General features: G+C 47.8%; 1 protein-coding gene across 1 annotated transcript in view; it reads left to right on the top strand.

Annotated features, from left to right (window-relative positions):
* noc2l (NOC2-like nucleolar associated transcriptional repressor) overlaps positions 1 to 19,426 on the top strand; it is a 205,497-nt gene extending 186,071 nt beyond the window's left edge. Inside the window, exons 18-19 of the mRNA XM_072477726.1 lie at positions 9,282 to 9,386; positions 18,697 to 19,426. Coding sequence (XP_072333827.1) covers positions 9,282 to 9,386; positions 18,697 to 18,824 — 233 coding nt within the window. The 3' untranslated portion in view covers positions 18,825 to 19,426. The remainder of the gene's footprint in view (positions 1 to 9,281; positions 9,387 to 18,696) is intronic.
* Positions 19,427 to 19,717: the final 291 nt, after the last annotated feature.

Here is a 19,717-nt window from a genome sequence, read left to right as displayed (position 1 = left end):
AAATTGCCCTGGCTCTTAAGCTCGGGGGAGGAGATTATTTAAAAAAATTTTACAGTACCCAATTAATTTTTTCCAATTAAGGGGCAATTTAGTGTGGCCAATCCACCTACCCTGCACATCTTTTGGGTTGTGGGGGCGAAACCCACGCAAACACTGGGAGAATGTGCAAACTCCACATGGACAGTGACCTAGAGCAGGGATCGAACCTGGGACCTCGGCGCCGTGAGGAAGCAATGCTAACCACTGCGCCACCGTGCTGCCCTGGGGGAGGAGATTAGACTGGAGCTGACAAAGATAAGATTGATAGTGTATTGCAGAGTTAGTTGAGATGTAATAGTTATAATTAGTGGATAGAGATAGTGTTAGTGAGTGCAGTTTAATTCTTACATGTATGTTTGTTATTTAGAATAAGTGTCTAAAAAGTCAAATTTAGTAGTGTTAATAAAATTAGTTTAGTTCTTCAAAAGAGCTGTGTGTATCTTTGTGATCACTTCCATCCTGGAAACCCCTCACAATGATCACCACAGGATGAATGTTGACCGGGATATTGGGCGAACTCTATGCTTTTCGGGAATCTTTCCCACTCATCTGAATTAGCAAAATTGACCTTCGGTTTAGGGTATGTCCAGGTGTATGAAGATTACTAACAAAGACTATTAATAAGTGATTATAACTGGGTGACAAGAATGGTCAGCGTTCCATATAAGCCTGTTTAAATGACGGGTCATTATTTTGGCAGATTTTTCAATCAATGCTACGTATAACTGAACAATGTTGTTAGTGCAACATAGAACGTACAGCAACAAAATAACACAAACCATTCGACCCAGGATCAAGGTAGGATTTTGGCATGCGTGCACCGACCTGTTTTTCCTTTTAAGCTGTGAGCTGCACAAAGAAATTCAAACAATTTGAACTCAACTGCACAAAGGAAAAAAAATATTGAATTTGAATAAAACAACAAAGTCAGGTTATATGAAAGATGGAATCCATAACTTGATTTCTTCCCCCATTGGGAACTTGACGGATGCACCAGAAAGGGGGGATGGGGGTGGATCGATGTGGATTTGAGTGAGTTTGGATGAGATGCGACACTAAATGGGCATTCACTTTCACTTTCTGCTGTGACAGTGCGGCGCTTTTGAGAATTGCTAAATCTTGCCCACGTTTTAAATGAGGCGGATCATTCTCCCCTTCACCTCCGCTTAAACGTAATCCCAAAACATCTGGATATGACGTGCAACGGGGGTCGGTTATTCTCAAATTCTCCCTGGCAATATAGGAACCAGAAAGCTGTGTAATGCATCAATGTTCAATCCTATTAATTCCATCAATGCCGCACCTTTTATGGTGCATTGAGTCACTGATAACGCTACCCAGAATCGAGGAGTTAAACATTTAGAAGGGGATTTGTAAAGTTCCTTGGTGTAGCAAGGCGGGGGGGGAGACCAGAAATCAGAGTAAGTATTCCAGCAATTTTTCAATTCTAACTGCCTGTGACACCTCGATGCACTAATAAAAAATAGATGCTGTATTCTCCAATGGTTATTCACTGACAGAATTTGCTTCAATTTTATTCTTCCCCAATTTCATTATGAGAAATGAACTGGCGTCTCCAATATTTGATTTTCCGGAGGATGATGAACGGAATCCAATTCCGATCTCTCAAGTTAAACCTTTATGAACCAGGGATCAAGGCATTTTCAATGGGAGTGACGTGGGAAAGACAATTTGAAAATGGACATCTTTTTCTCTCCCAATCAATGCAGAGTAGGAAAATGTATTTAAGCAATGGGACCAGCAGACAATTGAATTGACAGAAACGGGATGGCGGGGGGAGGGATTCTGGGTGGTCTGAGTGAATTAGATGCTGGTGGGTTTTTAGTTCATCAGTGTACCTTCTGCATGAGGCTTGGATTTTGAGCATCTTTTTAATCTTCACGCGTCAGTCTCTCCCAGGCCATCACCAAAGCAAATGTTTACTCATTAACCTTCGGAATCTGATTTGCATCCCCACATCGGCGAGGCATCTGGGCTCCCCAAAGACTGCAGACGAGCCTCGGGAGCACGGAATCTGCTTCCTCATGCTTCTCCGTGATGCTGCGCATCAATGCATTGGGTCCCGCTTCAGGGACAGCCTTTGGGCATTGGGGCCATACAATTAAACATACACAGATGCACAGCTTGCATCTAACTTCTCACTGTTCTTCAATATATTCGCAATTTCCATTATGCCGTCGGGACTGCTCTGTGTCACCATGTCGCAGTGCAATCGCCCAATCCTCCCGGTGAAAGTGCTGTAGCCAGCAACATTGGTCAGCAGTGGCAAGACCGACTCCTCGGGGATTGGGGCACCATTTTTAAAGGTTCCCCAGATCCCAAAATGAAGTGGAAGGTCACCCACACACCCCTCCCAGGGACATTGCACGCCCCCCCAAAAAACGGAGACCAGTACTGATCTGCGCCAGCGTGAGACCCGGCCTGTGTGGCCGATGAATACCAGGAGCGAGGAAACTGCGGCCTCAAACAGGTGGCACATATTTATATAAACCGAATGGCTCATTTAAATATATGATCGCGCCGCAGGCCGGGTGCATCGCGCTCGGCCTGGCACCCGGCCAAATCCGGTTTCTGGCCTCTCCCACTATGCACCCGGCGTCACGGGATTGGCGATGGGCACAACGCAGTGGGAAAATTTCGCCCCATGTCTCCCTTTAATGCTGAAGTAAATCTTCTTGTTTCAACATATTTGGCTGTGTTCAAAAGTGCACATGAGGAAAATATTATTTAATTTTCGGTGCAGAAAAATTGACCTTTTGAAATGGGAAATTGATCACCTCTCATCTAAAAATGTGCCCACTGGCACTGTCGGGGTGCCGGGCTGGCACTGTCTGGGTGCCGGGCTGGCACTGTCGGGGTGCCGGGCTGGCACTGTCGGGGTGCCGGGCTGGCACTGTCGGGGTGCCGGGCTGGCACTGTCGGGGTGCCGGGCTGGCACTGTGGGGGGTGCCGGGCTGGCACTGTGGGGGGTGCCGGGCTGGCACTGTGGGGGGTGCCGGGCTGGCACTGTCGGGGTGCCGGGCTGGCACTGTCTGGGTGCCGGGCTGGCACTGTCGGGGGTGCCGGGCTGGCACTGTGGGGGGTGCCGGGCTGGCACTGTGGGGGGTGCCGGGCTGGCACTGTGGGGGGTGCCGGGCTGGCACTGTCGGGGTGCCGGGCTGGCACTGTGGGGGGTGCCCGGCTGACACTGCCGGGGTGCCGGGCTGGCACTGTTGGGGTGCCTGGCTGGCACTGTCGCAGTGCCCGGCTGGCAGGGTGGGGGGTGCCGGGCTGGCACTGGGGGGTGCCCGGCTGGCACTGTCGCAGGTGTCCGTCTGGCACTGTGGGGGGTGCCCGGCTGGCACTGTCGGGGTGCCGGGCTGGCACTGTCGGGGTGCCTGGCTGGCACTGTCGCGGTGCCTGGCTGGCAGGGTAGGGGGTGCCCGGCTGGCAGTGTGGGGGTGCCGGGCTGACACTAACGGTGCCTGGCTGGCATTGGGAGAGCCAGGGTACCGATCTCCCTGTCCAGTGCCCGATCTCCTGGGAGACCCCTCCAGGTGCTGTGACGTTTCTTTGGACCAATGCTAAACAGTGCCATGTCTCTGAGGAGCGAGGATTCCATCCCGGGCCTTGGAGACTCCTGCACCGATATATTTAAGTGAGCACACTTAACTGCACACCTAGGTTTGTGAGGGCAAGATCCAGATGGCGCGCGAGATTCATCAGCCTCATCACGTTATCAAGTCGGCTTGACGAGGCCGTACAATCAGGACCACAAAGTCTGCGAGACATTGAAATTAACGAGGACTCCATCAGATGGAGAGGAAAGCTATCGTTTGGGATTTCTGTCACCTGCTGGAACTTTGAAGCTCCTGACCTCACCAACTCCACTTTGCACCTCAGAATGCAGGAGTTAAATTGCAGCATAATCCGATTTTCCCCTTGGACGTTAAATCAAGCTCTTTGGATGATTTGAAACCTTAGTTTTGCCCTGGGGATCGCAATTAGAATTGGTTTAATGCCTTTAGTTTAATTAAATTGCACTGAAGAAAACGTAGTGATGTGGGTTCAGTTTGAGAGATTGTTACTGTAACTTGTTCCTGAGTTTCAGCACTGGTTCTGCCGACAGGTTAACCTGGAGAATTTTGATATTTACCCAGTGAAAGATCCAGTGTCTTTATATTTCTCCATCCCAGGGTTCCTGTATAAATGGAATTCGATCACATACCCGCTGTCTATCCAGTGTCATTATCACAGCATTACTGGTGCAATGAAAGCAATCTTATTCATCACCAAAGTGTAGGCTTTTACTTTGTGTCTGAGGAGTAGAGATGATGGATGAAAATTCTGATAACGTGAGTTGGCCGTGGCTGTCGGCAGTACTTACAGTAAGTGTCAGCGGCGGTTCACTTGGTAGCATTGTCAGCTCTGGGTGAGAGGGTTGTGGGGCCCAGGGACTTGAACATACAAATGCAGACGGACGCTCCCGTGCAGTACTAAGGGGACCCTGGTGCTGTGAAGCAACATTGTTAACCACTATGCTACCGTGCTGCATTATTGTGTGAGATGCTAAACCCCAGAGCCCGTCTACCGTCTCCGAGAAACATTAAAGATCCCACAGCATCGTCAGAGATGATCGGGTGGGGGCAGAGCTCCCTGATGCGTTGGCCAATATTTATCGTTTGACCATAACCACTCAGACAGTTATTTGCCCATTATTGCTGTTTGGGAATACTCTAGGCAGCACAGTGGTTAGCACTGCTGCCTCCCAAGGCCAGGGGCCCAGGTTCAATTCCGGCCTCGGGTGACTGTCTATGCGGAGTCTGCACGTTCTCTCCGTGTCTGCGTGGGTTTCCTCCGGGAGCTCCGGTTTCCTCCCACAATTCGAAGATGTGCAGGTTAGATGGATTGGCCGTGCTAAATTGCCCCAAACGTTAGGTGGGGTCACGGATAGGTCAGGGGAGCGGGACTGGATAGGATGCTCTTCCAGACAGCCGGCGCAGACTCGATGGGCCGAATGGCCTTCTGCCCTGTTAGTTATTCTATGAATTCTTCTATTCTTCTGCCATTTAATTGGCTGTAAAGCATTTTGGGATGTCCTGACACTTGAAAGGCGTTGCACAAATGCAAGTGTTTCTATCTACGCCATCCAGGTTTGTTGACAGTTGTGTACAGACGAAATCCGGGTGAGAAATGATACCTTAAAACACAACATAACGAAGAACAGCAGGAACAGAGTGGCAGCAGACACCTCTCTCTCCTTGCTGTTCGCGACCAGGGAATGCTCAACGTCCGCATTGGGAATCCGAAATGAGATCGGATTATGTCAACATTCCTCACGTTCCGAGTGCGAATAAAAAACGGGGAAAATGGATATTTGGAGCTTTAATTCAGAGTATTTCAGTGAGAGCCACAGGCACGAGATAATTGGTCCAGCCAAAATGCTCTTAAAACATTAGCACCAGTTCCAAGTTGATTGGAGATAATTCATTGGTTTCCTCCAAGGTGTTGGTCAAATTGATTTTCAGGATGAATGTAGAAACTGAGAATAGGACCAAAAAAAAGGAATGCTGCATAGTGACCACTTGAAAATCTGCCGACTGTCTCGTTTCAGTACCTTCAGAGACCTCCTGATTTTTATTATGTTATTTTTAATAGATACTGCGCTATCCTGTATAATAACTTGATCGCAGCAGATGCAGGGTGTTTAACTTCAATAATCACCGTGTTGCTAATGCAAAGCTCTGACCCATCCACGTCCCTTACCTGCCAAACCGGCTGTGGCCCTGAATCATTGAGTCTTCCCTAACTAAGATAAAGGTAGCCATGATGTGGAGATGCCGGCGTCGGACTGGGGTGGGCACAGTCAGAAGTGTTACAACACCAGGTAAGTCCGAGAGGTTTGTTTAGAATCACTAGCTTTCGGAGTGCAGCTCCTTCATCACTCACCGAAAGCTAGTGATTCCAAACAAACCTGTTGGACTTTAACCTGGTGTTGTAAGACTTATTACTAAGATAAAGGTCTGATGGGATCATAACTTTTCCCTCTCTGCCTTGAATTCCTTTGTCTCAAATTCTAGTAGAGATGTCAGAGCATTGACTTTAGATTCCAATACAAAGGGTCTTTGATGCAGATGAATGACTCCTAGTTAGTTTCTTTCTCAAGGCTAGGCCCTCAGTTGGGAACTTTATTTCCTTCAGTTTGTAATGATCTTCACTGGAGACTCATAGAGACCGCAGAGAGAGGGAGAAACACAGCTTCTCTTCCTCCGAGGGGCTAGAGGCGTCTGACCGGCTCTCTCCGAAAAAGAACACCTGACAGGAACCAGTCGCTGACTGTTGTCGGGCAGAACACTATCACTGGCCAACCCATTGGTTGTCAGTTAGGCAATCAAACTGACTTCCTGCAAAAAAACGGTTCCTAAGATCCACTCGCCGCCAGCGAGTCTGGTTTCTCCTCTCCAAAACAAAACCTAGGAACGCACTGTCCTGGCAAGCACTCTTCTGCCTAAAGGCACATTCTGATTATGGGTCCACAGACCAAAAATAATAAAAGAAAAAAAATGGGAACAAAGGAAACAAACAGGGAGGGCTCTTACACAATGTATCTCCAACATGCTTTCCTGTGGGCGTCCTGCCTTTTTATCGTCACACGGGTTTGGTGTCTTGATACTGCAACATTGGCACTACCAGCCCTACTTCACGTTACTTATTTCTTGGAAGGAGAGTCTTATCAGATGGAAACCCAAGTGTTCGCTGAATTGGCAGGAACGCTTGGTTGAAAATGCATTTGATTTCAAGGATCGTCTTGTCTCTTGCGTTGGGGTTAATTCAACAACATTTGCTTCAGATCCTAAAGCTACCAAACAATTTTCAGTTGGAGTCAAAGTGGACTCTGCTTTATAGGAGCCCAGCATTGAGCATCTGTAGGTCAAGACAAATGTACCGTCAAACTCTGTATACTCTGCCTCAGCAATGTGCGGCAGCCGGACTATAGTAATGAGCTTTTTTTATTTTCCATTCCCTCCAGCAGTTATCTGTACCTCCTGCTAATTAAGGCATTTCTGTGCGGTAAAGCTTAACCTCTTTTCCAATCTTTTTATTCTCTGCATTTTCATCAAACAAAATAACAACCCTACAAAACAGCCCCATCAATATGCAGTCCGATACATCCACTTGTATGTTCCAAATTAAAGTTAACAGCAGAAAAAAATAACCCCCCCCCCCCCCAAGGCAAAGGCTAAAACATCTGCCCTCGGACCCGCCTGCAGCTTGGGCCGGTCCAACACCCTGAAGATGGCCTCTGGAGGACCCGGTTCCAAGTCCACATGTAGTACCCCCGAGATGATGCTAAAGACCACCCTCCTGTACCTGTCCAACTTTGGGCAGGATCAAGACATATGTACATTGTTGCGGGGCCGCACCGCACCCCTTAAAGAGCCGGCTCATCCTCTCTTTTGTGAGGTACGCCCTAATCAGCTGTATCAGCCCAAATCTCGCGCGTGAGGGTGAGGCATTCACTCTCGCAGCACCGCACACCACAGACTCTCTTCCACTACCTCCTCCAACTCTTCTTCCCACTTGGTCTTAATCCCTTCCATGGACATCCCGTCCGCCTCCAGAATCTTCCGGTAAACCGCCAGCACCACCCCCTGCTCCAATCCGGCAGTACCTCTTCCAACCAGAGGGGGCCGGCGCTATTGGGAAACTCAGAAATTCCTTCCTTGCAAAGCCTTGGAGCTGCAGGTACCTAAATTATTCCCTTTGTGCCAGTCCGTACTTCTTCCCCAACTCCCCCAACCTTGCAAACCCCCCATCCCCACGTCCACCCCAGAAACAGGTCTTTTATTACCTTCATGCCCCTCTCCTTCCACCTCCGAAATCTCCTGCCCAACCTCTCCGGCTCGAACCTATGATTCCCTCTAATTGGCATCTCCCTTGACCCAGCCCCCAACTTAAAGTGCTGCCTCTGCTGCCTCCAAATCTTCAGTGTTGCCATCACCACCGGACTCCCAGAGTGCTTGCCCGGCGCCAACGGAAGCAGCGCCTTTGCCAGCACCCTCAACCCCGACCCCTTACACAGACCTTCCTCCATCCTAACCCATCGAAATCCCCCCCCCCCCCCCCCAATGACCCAACCCCCCCCCCCCCCCCGCCATGTACAGCTTAACGTATTAGGAATTGGACTGGCTCATACTATGTTGAACCCATACAGCCCGCAGATATACAAGATGTTAATTCTGTTTATCTGGGCTGGATGAGAAGCCGATTTCCAGTTGAAGGGTCAATATCGAGCCCCAGTGAAACACGGCTCCCTCATTCTAACTTGAACAACCTTTTGTGATCCTTTTGCACATTCCTTTTTAAAATAAATACATTTAAGAGTACCTAATTATTTTTTTCCAAGTAAGGGGCAATTTAACGCGGCCAATTAATCTACCCTGCACAGCTTTGGGTTGCGGGGGCGAAACCCACGCAGACACGGGGAGAATGTGCAAACTCCACACGGACAGAGCTGGGATCGAACCTGGGACCTTGGCGATGTGAGGCAGCAGAGCTAACCACTGCGCCACCTGTGGGGAGGCAGTGGTGTTGTCGCTGGATGGTAACCCAGAGACCATGGGTAATGCTCTGGGACTCGGTTTCAAATCCCCTTAAGGCAGGTGGTGAATTCTGAATTCAACAGAACTTTGGAATTAAAAGTCTAATGATGACCATGAAACCATTGATTGTTGTAAAAACCCATCTGGTTCGCCAATATCCTTTAGGGAAGGAAATCTGCCATCTTTACCCGGTCTGACCTACATGTGACTCCAGACCCACAGCAATGTGGTTGACTCTCAAATGTCCTCGGGGATGGACAATAAATGCCAGCCCAGCCAGCGACGCCCACATCCCAAGAATGATGTTTTTTTAAAATTCTCAGTCCAGGCCCTGTTCTTTGAAGGTAGGGAATATATTTGGGAATAACTGTTTCTGTTGAGTCGCTTGATAGATTGACATGGTGACATCACAAGTCAATTTCAGACATTTCCAGATATACAAAAGCCAGAATAGACTCTACCGGCAGATATACAAAGACCAGCACTTGGATGAATCAACCAGTCTGTGCTAGACAGTTCCCCACAATCCCTGGTTAACACTGATGACGGCAAAATGACTTTGATTACTTGATTGAGTAGACACTACAAAGTACTTGGCTCTCTTCATTTTGACATTGACTGCAATCTCTGCTGTTACAGGAGGATCCAAGAAGGATAATGAAGATTTCCTGGACGACCTGTGTGACATGAGTGGTGCAGACGAAGAGGAGGATGACATGTTACCTTGTGAAGATGAATCAGATGGTGCGTATTCCTTGGGGGGGGGGGGTCCTTATTATGGGAGTGCAATTAGTCTTTGATGCAATGCCTGTGTAAACAGGATAATGTATTTTTCCGAGGAATATCATAACCTGTTCTCTTTCCGCTGGCCATTGCCAGCGATGTGAGGGAATGTGAACAGGTTATGGTATTTTTTCGAACTTTGGAGACTGTCTAATTAATCTATAAGAACTGTATCCAACCCTGTGGACATAAGTTTGAACTGAAGCCAAGATACTTTTATTGGGACGGCAGTGGGGGGGGGGGCAGATGAAACATCAGCAAACTCCAAACGAGATATGAATTCTGTATTCCATTAATTTGGGGAAATGTGGTTATTTAGAATCGTAGAAGTTTACACCATGGATGGAGGACATTCAGCACATCGTATCTGCACAGCCAACAAGTATCTACCAGCTTAATCCCACTTTCCAGCTCTTAATCCATTTCCTCTGAGGAGATGGAACTTCAAGTGCCGATCCAAGTTCTTCTCGAGTAATGAAGATTTCTGTCTCGAATATCCATTCAACAATGAGTTCCAGGTCCCCACCACCCTCCAAGTGAAAGAAATTCTTCTTGAACCCCCTCTAACCTCCCTACCTTATTAGGGTTATGACACCTGGTTATGATCCCCTCACCCAAAGAAATAGGATCATTCTATCTGGGCCTCTAATAATGCTATAGTCGTCAATTAGGCCTCTCCTAGCCTCCTCTATTCTAAAGGAAACAACCTCAACCTATCCAATCTTTACTCAACACAAATTCTCCAGTTCAGGCAACCTCCTCCTCTATACGCTCTTGAATGCAAGCACATCTTTCCGATAGTGTGGGGACCAAGACTGCACACGCTCCCCCAGCTGTGTCCTAACTGGTGTTTTGTACAGTTCCGGTGTAGCCTCCCTGCTCTTATATTCGATGCCTTGGCTAATGAATCTCATGCGCCTTCTTGACCATTTTATCCACGTGCCCATTCCTCTTCAGGGATCTGTGGACATGCATTCTTTGGGGGGGGGGGGGGGGCAAGGATTAATCAAGGAGAGTCAGCGTGGCTTTGTCAAAGGGAGATCATGTCTTACAAATATGATCAAATTTTTTGAGGAGCTGACTAGGTGTGTAGATGAGGGCAGTGCAGTTGATGTAGTCCATGTGGACTCCAGTAAGGCTTTTGACCAGGGTAATTTGGCAAATTGGATCCAAAATTGGCTTAGTGGCAGGAGGCAGAGGGTGATCATCAAAAGTTGTTTTTGTGACTGAAAGCCATGTTTAGTGGTGTACTACAGGGATCGGTGCTGGTTCCCTTGCTGTTTGCAGTCTACATTAATGATCTGGATGTGAATGTAGGAGGTATAATCAGTAAGTTTGCAGAAGACGCAAAAATGTGTGGCGTGATAAGTAGTGAGGAGAAAAGCCATTGATTACAGGGTGATATAGACGGGCAGGTCAGCTGGGCAGAACGGGGGCAAATTAACCCTGAAAAGTGTGAAGTAATACATTTTCGTACAAGGCAAGGGAATATTCAATGAATGGTAGGACCGTAGGAAGTACAGAGGATCAGGGGGATCTTGGTGTGTATGTCAGTAGATCCCTGAAACCGGCAGGACAGGTAAATAAGGTGGTTAAGAAGGCATATGGGATACTTGCCTTTCTTAATTGAGGTATAGACTACAAGAGCAGGGAGGTTATGATGGAGCTGTATAATACTCTCATTAGGCCACAGCTGGAGTATTGTGTACAGTTCTGGTCACCACATTGTAGGAAGGATATGATTGGACTGGAGAGGGTGCAGGGGAGATTCACCAGGATGTTGCCTGGGCTGGAGCATTTCAGCAAGACTGGTTAAGCTGAGGTTGTGTTTATTGGAGCAGAGAAGACTGAGGTGGGACATGATTGAGGTGTATAAAATCACGAGGGGCATAGATAGGGTGGATAGGGAGGAACTTCTCCCCTTAGCGGAGGGGCTGGTTTAGCATACTGGGCTAAATAGCTGGCTTTCAAAGCAGACCCAGGCAGGCCAGCAGCACGGATTCAATTCCTGTACCAGCCTCCCCGAACAGGCGCCGGAATATGGCGACTAGGGGCTTTTCACAGTAACTTCATTGAAGCCTACTTGTGACAATAAGCGATTTTCATTTTCATTTCAATAATCAGGAGGCATAGGTTTGAGGTAAGGCGCAGGAGGTTTTATTGGAGTTTTGAAGAAAAACCCTTCCACCTCGAGTGTGGTGGGAATCTGGAACTCGCTGCCTGTAAGGGGGGTAGATGCGGGAACCCTCACAGCATTTAAGAAGTCATTAGATGAGAACTTGAAATACCACAGCATACAAGGCTACGGAAAATGGGATTAAAATAAATAGGTGTTTGATGGCTGACGCGGACACGCTGGGCCGAAGGACCTCTTTCCTTGCTATAAAAAACGCTGTGACTCTAGGAGTACCTAGTGAGCAGTGTCAGCACCTCCCAAGAAAAATAATTTTGGACAGGTTCAGAAAGAAAAATGTGGCAATTTGATGGATGACGAGAGTTGAATACAGCTGCATCCTGCGGGTCTAGCGCAATTGCGCATGCGGACACATGAACAACAATTCGTCCGTCCCCCCCCCCCCCCACACACACACATTTCCCAAAAGATTTAGTATCGTAACGAGCAATCATTTACACAGTGCAGTCTCTCTCTCTCTTCTCTTCTCCCCCCCCACCCCCAGCTCTCTCCCAGGAGAGACCAAAATAATGATTTCTGCCAACGTGTTAATTGCTTGATGCGTGAAAGCTGGGCTCGATCCCCTGACGGCTTGGAGATTTTGTTTTTGAGTTGAAGAAGCAGTGGTGAAGTTGGTCAGGTTCGCTGCTTCCTGTTTGGATGCAGCTTTGGGACTATATTTAGTAAGAAGTGTCGGTTAATCAGGTTCTGTTATCTGAGTAGGTTTGAAGTCACTGGTGTGTATTCTTTGTACGGTGAGCGCTCGTGTATGTTGCACAGATATATTTTAAAGCTTGAGACTTGACAAGTCCTCGAAGATCCAACAAGGGATGGGTGGGATGGACCTGGTCACCAAACATTGCATTTCTCCTTTGACGCTGACCCAATCCTCCAGTCCCAGTGTGGCTTTTTGAAAATGCTTTGGCTCCTGTCAGTCACGAGCCGCACAACCCCAGTCTGGTCACTTTCAGCTCACATTCTCTGCATAGTCCCTCTGTTGCCTTTTTTACCTGCTATAAATATGGCAATCAATAAGGTTGCCCTTCTTTCTTTAGATCTCGATATTATATTGCTCAAAGTCGCCAGGTATCAAATGATACCACCACAAGGTTCAACCGGCTATCGATCAAAGAGCCAAACACCAGTTAGTTAGTTCAAGGTCAAGGGTACTTTATTTACACACAATTAATCATGCAACATAGACACTACTAGTTAAACTACACCTAACAACTAAGACAACCTGTACTTAACTTCAGGCACCCGGTTTAGGTCAGAGGAACAGGGGCCGTTGTTCGATTCTGGGTCTATCGGGTCTGGAGAAGTAACTGCTGCTCAGCTGGGCTCATCCGTCTGGTAGCGAGCGTTGAACTTGAACTTGCTTCTGGTGGTGCTGCAATTGGAGGTGGACGTTGCCGGAGCGCCAGGTCCAAGAGAGATCGAACACATGGTGGTCTCTCACTTTATCCTTGGGGAGTTTCGCGCACTTTTGGGCGGTCCTTCAGTTTGGACCCCATTAATTGGGTAGTTCCTGATCACTGTATTCGATCTGAGCCAATAAAGGGGCGGGTGCTTTGATGGACGGGCGTGTCCTAAGCGGTCATTGACCCTGTTGTTTAGGCTTCCTGAGTAAAGGGAGAGATGCCAAAATGTCTGGGATTGTATCAGTTACCCGAGTATCAGTCTTTTGTCTTACGGAGATGGGTCATTAAAATGCTAATCGGCTGGGGGTTTGGATGCTGTCTGGATTCTCTGCTCACAGATATACATTCAGGCTCTGAGCCTGCCTGAACCTTACATTGTCCATTTTGCCTGTTAGGCTTTGCGAGCGTCCATGTTTCTTATTGTAAGTGGCCATCCCAGATGGCTACACCTCTGAGCCAATCTCTCCCAGATCCCAACTCGCCAGGCTGTAAGTTCCCTGGAACTACTACTCCATCCTTCCTTTGGCTAGTTACCCCGGTGCTCGCTGACCTACACTGATCTCCCCCACCCCCCCCCCCCCCACCCCCACCCCCTCCTTGATGCAATGCCTCGATTTTAAAATTCTCATCCCACCGTGGTTTGGCCTCTCCCTCTCTCTGTTATCTCCTCCAGCTCCACAACGTTCAAGCTACCTGTACTCATCTAATCCTGGTCCAGAAAATAATGAGGGGCATCGACAAGGTAGATAGTCAACATCTTTTCCCAAAGGTAGAGGAGTCTAGAACTAGAGGGCATAGGTTTAAGGTCAGAGGGGAGAGATACAAAAGAGACCAGAGGGGAAATTTCTTCACACAGAGGGTGGTGAGCATCTGGAACGGGCTGCCAGAGGCAGTGGGAGAGGTGGGTACAATCTTGTCTTTTAATATGCAGTTAGACAGTTATATGGGCAGCGTGGGTATAGAGGGATATGGGCCAAATGCGGGCAAGTGGAACTAGCTTAGTGATAGAAACTGGGCGGCATGGACAAGCTGGGCCGAAGGGCCTGTTTCCATGCTGTAAACATCCCTGACTATATGGTCTCTTAAGCACCCCCGATTTTAAACACTCCAGCATTTATGATTATGTCTTCAGTCGCGAAGACCCCAAGCTCTACAATTCCCTTGCTAAACCTCTTCACCTCTCTAACCCCCTTCTCTCCTTTCAGACATTTTTAACCAAGCCTTTGATCATCCGACCTATTATCTCCTCTTGTGGCTAATATTTTGCAATTTAATGCTATAAAGTGCCTTGGGATGTTTTATTACAAGAAAGGTGCTATATAATTACAAGTTGCTGTTGTTTTCATTGCTCAGCCCTGACTCAGTGGTAGCACTATGACGACACCCTGGTCAGTTCCAGCCTCACAGACCCCGGAGTCCCAACATCAATAATTGATACATTTTCGGAGATCTTTAAGCCTTGACTGCTCCAATGAGTTACAGGCACCAGATTTATAAGTGAAACATTAACAAAGTGTTTGTTTATGACAAGAGTAAAAGATGAACATATAATGGAAATATTGGAACAAAGTTTACTCCCAAAACCCCATCCTACCCTCCACCCAGACACACATGAGACAAACACACAATAGGAGGTAGGGAAAGGATAAAAAATAACAGGGACTGAAAGGGTGTGAGAGATTTGAGGATTGTCACTGCTGAGGTTGTGGTCCTTGTAGGCGGCAATCTTTTCTGAATGCGAGGTGTTACATACACCGTTGAGTTCGGATCTTTTTATGGGCTACCATAGAGCTCTCAAACTGTGGGTCTTCTTCTGGGAATCACCTTCACACAGGAGATTCAGGTCGGTGCAATTCTATCATGAGGCCACCAGATGGACTCTCGGTTTCCCTGAGATTAAATTTTTTTTTAAAGAGTATCCAATTCTTTTTTTTCCAATTAAGTGGCAATTTATCGTGGCCAATTATCCTACCCTGAAGGTCTTTGGGTTTTGGGGGTGAGGCCCACGCAGACACGGGGAGAATGTGTAAATTCCACACGGACAGTGACCCGGGGCCGGGATCGGACCCAGGTCCTCGGCGCCGTGAGGCAGCAGTGCTAACCACAGACCAGGATTTAGCAAGTTCCTTCCAGCACACTCTCCTCTAAATCCAAAGGATGTGGGTTCAAGCCCCACTCCAGGACACGAGTGCAAAAATCAAGGCAGACACTCCAGTGGGGTACTGAGGGAGGGCTGCACTGTCTAGAGTTTACATTTTCAAATGAGGTGTGAAATCACGCTCTCTCAGATGGGCATAAAGATCCCGTGGTGTTATCCCTGGTGTCCTGGCCAATATTTACCCCTCAAATGACATCACAAAAGACAGACTATCTGGCTCATCATTGCTTTGCTGATTGTGGGAGCGTGCTGCGTGAAAATTAGCTGTCGCGTTTCCGACATTACAGCAGTGACTCCATTTGGAAAGGGCATCACTGGCTGTAAAACGCTTTGAGTCTTCAGTTGGTCATGAAAGATGGTCAACGAATGCAATTTCTCCCCCCCCCCCCCCCCCTCTTTTTTTGTGCCTCTCACTGGTCTCCCCACCTGCGTGCTCATTTCAAATTTAGTTTTGATAACACTTCTGTGGGGCACTCTGGGGATGTTTTACGGCAAGAAAGGTGATTTGTAAATGCAAGTTGTTGTTGCTCCGGATCCCCATCGTCCCATTTACTTTCTCTCCCATTTCTGTTCAAACTACTTCTGGTCTTTTCTATTAAAATCTAACCAACTTTTAGATTTTTTTTTTTTCTCTTAAAATAAATGCCCATCAATAACCATTTGGCCAATTTCCTCCACTTCAGCTCCACGGTTACGAGTTGATACTAAATCCAAATGAGAGAACCTTTTTGCTGAAAACTTGCCCCGACCAAAACTATAGCTCAGTTGGCTGGACAGCTGGTTTGTGATACGGAGCGAAGTTAGCAGCGAGGGTTCAAGTACCGTACCGGCTGAGGTTACCCATGAAGGCCCCTCTTAACCCGATCCCTCGCCTGAGGTGTGGTGAATCACCGCCAGTGAGCTCTCCCGCAAGAGCAGCCTTAGGTCCTTGGGGACTATGGCGACTTGCAGTCTGCAGAAGGGCACATCGCTCTGATGTGCTGTCTGGCTCAATCGCAATGTGGATCTCTGGGCTGATTCTCCATCCTTGAGAAGATTTACAGAGCCTCAAGGGTGGTGCCAGATTCCAGGCGCACCTGGTCTCCTGTGCGGACCAAGATCAGGAGGAGGCCATTCGGCCCTTCGAGCCTCCTCTACCATTCAATATGATCATGTCTGATGGCTGTTCAATACCCTGATCCAGCCTCACCCAACCCAGCCCCCTTATCCCTTAATACCTTTAATCTCCAGAGCTAAATCCTCCTTGAAATTACAAATGTGAAATGGATTGGGGGGGGGGAAAAACCAATCACCAGCTTGGGAGTTCTCTGACAACTAGACGCAGCATTGCATTTTACAGTTATAGTGTCCCACACTCGAGATAGGTGGTGAGTATGGATGCTCGCAAGTGTAAAACTGACAGCGGATTGGTGAGCCCACTGGCGCCATGAGATGGGGTAGGTTCCCCCGGTCAGAATACCATATCTCAGGGGATTGGGTTCGCATCAACTGTGGTGTAACTAGGGCAGCACGGTGGGGCAGTGGTTAGCACTGCTGCGTCACGGCACCAAGGTCGCAGGTTCGAATCCCGGCTCTGGGTCACTGTCCGTGTGGAGTTTGCACGATCTCCCCGTGTCTGCGTGGGTTTCGCCCCCACAACCCAAAGATGTGCAGGGTAGGTGGATTGACCACGCTAAAATGCCCCTTAATTGGAAAAAATGAAATTTGTAACCGCAGCCTCAGCACGCCCAGAGTTGGGCTGGTCTCCGTACTGCCGCAACCGCAGTGTGCGGAGGGGCAGGGTTCGTTTGCAAGCACCGAGCCAGGCAGCCCGGCCTGCTTGCTCGAGGCCAGGCCAAGTACAAGACTGGTGCTTTCAGCCGGGAGGCCAATAAATGTGGCAAGCCACTTTAAAAGCGAAATCTAGTTTTAAGCTAAACATCAATAGAAATAATAGGTTGGGAGAAAAAATGATAGGGGAAAGTCATTAAGAGAGCTTTATCCTGAATTAATCCTTGAAACGATTCAGCAGAATTGTCACTGAAGAAAGAGCACAATCATGGACCTAATAAATTACAGTTAATGCTTTGGACTTTTTTCCTCCATGTAAGCCCAGATTCCTTTAGCAGGTATGTAATTGATGGTGATAGCTTGCTCCCTAAACACACCTATTGCCGCTATTGCAGTAGCAATGCTTTATTGATGGTATTGTCCTGGGAAACGTGTCCTATAGCTGCTGCGTGACCTGTACCAGCACGATGTACCTGGGAGTATCATGATGAATTTCGTTCCGTGATTTACCAGCTCCTGGTTAATATTGTGCCTGATGAGCAATTAACCCAGCTGATTCATGAAGTGCTTCAGATTCAGCAATGATGCTGACGAATCATCAATTAAACGGTGTGACTCAGCTGGTCCATCAAATATATGCCAGCGCAGGTTCAATAGTTGAGACAATTACCAACGAAATGCTGTAGTGAAACTTCGCAGTTCCATGCAGATAAATGGGAGGTGGAATGTGTTAGCAGTGGCAGGGAATGCGCAAAGAAGTCATGTCGATAGCTCCTCAATGGTCTGGCTGGTAAGGGTATTATTTCGGAGCATTGACCCATGCAGACCATCAAGTCTTGGACTTGACTGGCCCTCTGTTGAGTTGGTGCAATCCAACTGGGCCAAATGTTCGGCGGTGTAATCATCCCCAGTGCCTCACTCTCCTCAGAGGGAGAGAGAAATCAGCCAATTTTCCAATTCCTGATCTATATCCAGTATTCCGCAGGCGGGGCAGTTTGGTGCACAGACAGTGGGGCAAAAGCAGAATCTAGCTCGGATGTGATAGTAATCTGGGCCGACACGTGTTGGGCAGCCTGCGGTCCACAATCTTTCATGAACCTGAATCTTGTGATGGGCTGTTTGAAGAAATTGGAGCAGGTGTAAAGTGACTACATAGATACTAGCCTGCCATTTTATTCTGTAATCGTCGAGGTTGGGGGCGGCGTGGTGGCACAGTGGTTAGCACTGCTGGCTCACAACTCCAGGGACCCGGGTTCAATTCCGGTGACCGTCCATGTGGAGTTTGGACTTTCATCCCGTGTCTGCGTGGGTTTCCTCCGGGTGCTCCGGTTTCCTCCCACAGTCCAAAGATGTGCCGGTTAGGTGGATTGGCCATGCTAAGTTGCTGCGAGTGTCCCAAAAAATGTTAGGTTGGGTTACTGGGTTACGGGGATAGGGTGGATGCCTGGTAGGGGCCTCTTTCCAAGGCCCGTTGCAGACTCCATGTGCCAAATGGCCTCCTTCTGCACTGTAAATTCCCTGATTCTGAGACGGATTACTATATTGAAGCTTGAGAAACTCAAAAATTGAATATTATTTTCAATGAAGCTTTTTACTGGGAAAGTGAAGGTCGTTTATAAAGTGCACATCAATATTTTAATCTTTTTAGTCTTAGTTTGTGTGATCTATGGAGCTTGTGTTCAGATCATATCGGTCTAAGTGATCTTATTACTTTTCTAATGACCTATTTTTACATTGAATCCTGAGCAGATGAAGGTGGAGTCTCCCGAAAAGCCAGTAAAGCAGCTCCAAAGAAGTTGTCGCAGGCTGACTTGAAGGTGCTTACAGAAGGAGATGAAGATGTAGTTGAAGATTTGGAGTTCTCTGATGAAGACTAATGGAAAGGGAGGATATGAATCCTGGAGTTGATGAAAATTCTGTACTCGTTGTTCGTATCCCAATGTGTTGTTGCTGACTGCTGTCTGGATAACTCTGAACTGCCCAGTCCTCAAAGGGGAAAATCCCGGGGAAAATCGTTCACGGACAAAATGTTGAAACCGTTAGTGGTCGCCTCCTTACATCCTCTTCGTCCAGGAGTTTCCCAATTAGACCAATACAAACTAAAACCATTTGATGCTTTTCAGTATCCACTTTGATAATAGCCCAGTGACAGAAATTGGCCAAATTGTCGCAACTGGAATTGTGATCGAGAATTCCAGGTGGTTTCTGTTGGATCAGGAATAGTTGATGCTGATCCGTACAAAGTTGTCCTTCAATGACGAGGCTGTGGCAAATCATCCAATGGGGTCAAACCTAGACAGCACGTTCCGGTCTACAGATTTGAACCTTTCACCTGTGATTTTAATTCAGTATTGTTCTACATGACCTCTATGCTTAAGAAGTCTACACCTGCCCTGTTGTTTCCCAATAATTCTTAGTTATTTTATATCAAAATAAATAATTGGTGAGACAGTTTTGTACTGCTCCCACAGAACATGGAGTCATCATTGTGGCGTGGCTTATTGGGGCTCCTTATGAGTCTGTCGCCTGTATGTGTGTGAGACCGAGTGAGAGAGCAGTAGCTCACATGGTAAGGTTAAGGCCTGATTCGCAGGGCAGTAGTTGGTGCTCCAGCTGGGATAGATGTCCCTTTGAGAGAGACGAAGGAACCAGGATTCCAACACTTTGTTGCTGTCCCGTATCCCCAGCTGGAAATTGCACGCTGCGGATTTTCGGTACAAACACGTCACTCTGTGAACGGGCTTTCAAAAGTCATCCAGCCTGCTGACTC

This window comes from Scyliorhinus torazame, chromosome 16 (assembly GCF_047496885.1).
Source record: "Scyliorhinus torazame isolate Kashiwa2021f chromosome 16, sScyTor2.1, whole genome shotgun sequence".
Classification (NCBI taxonomy): domain Eukaryota; kingdom Metazoa; phylum Chordata; class Chondrichthyes; order Carcharhiniformes; family Scyliorhinidae; genus Scyliorhinus; species Scyliorhinus torazame.
This window is presented reverse-complemented; position numbering and strand designations above follow the sequence as displayed.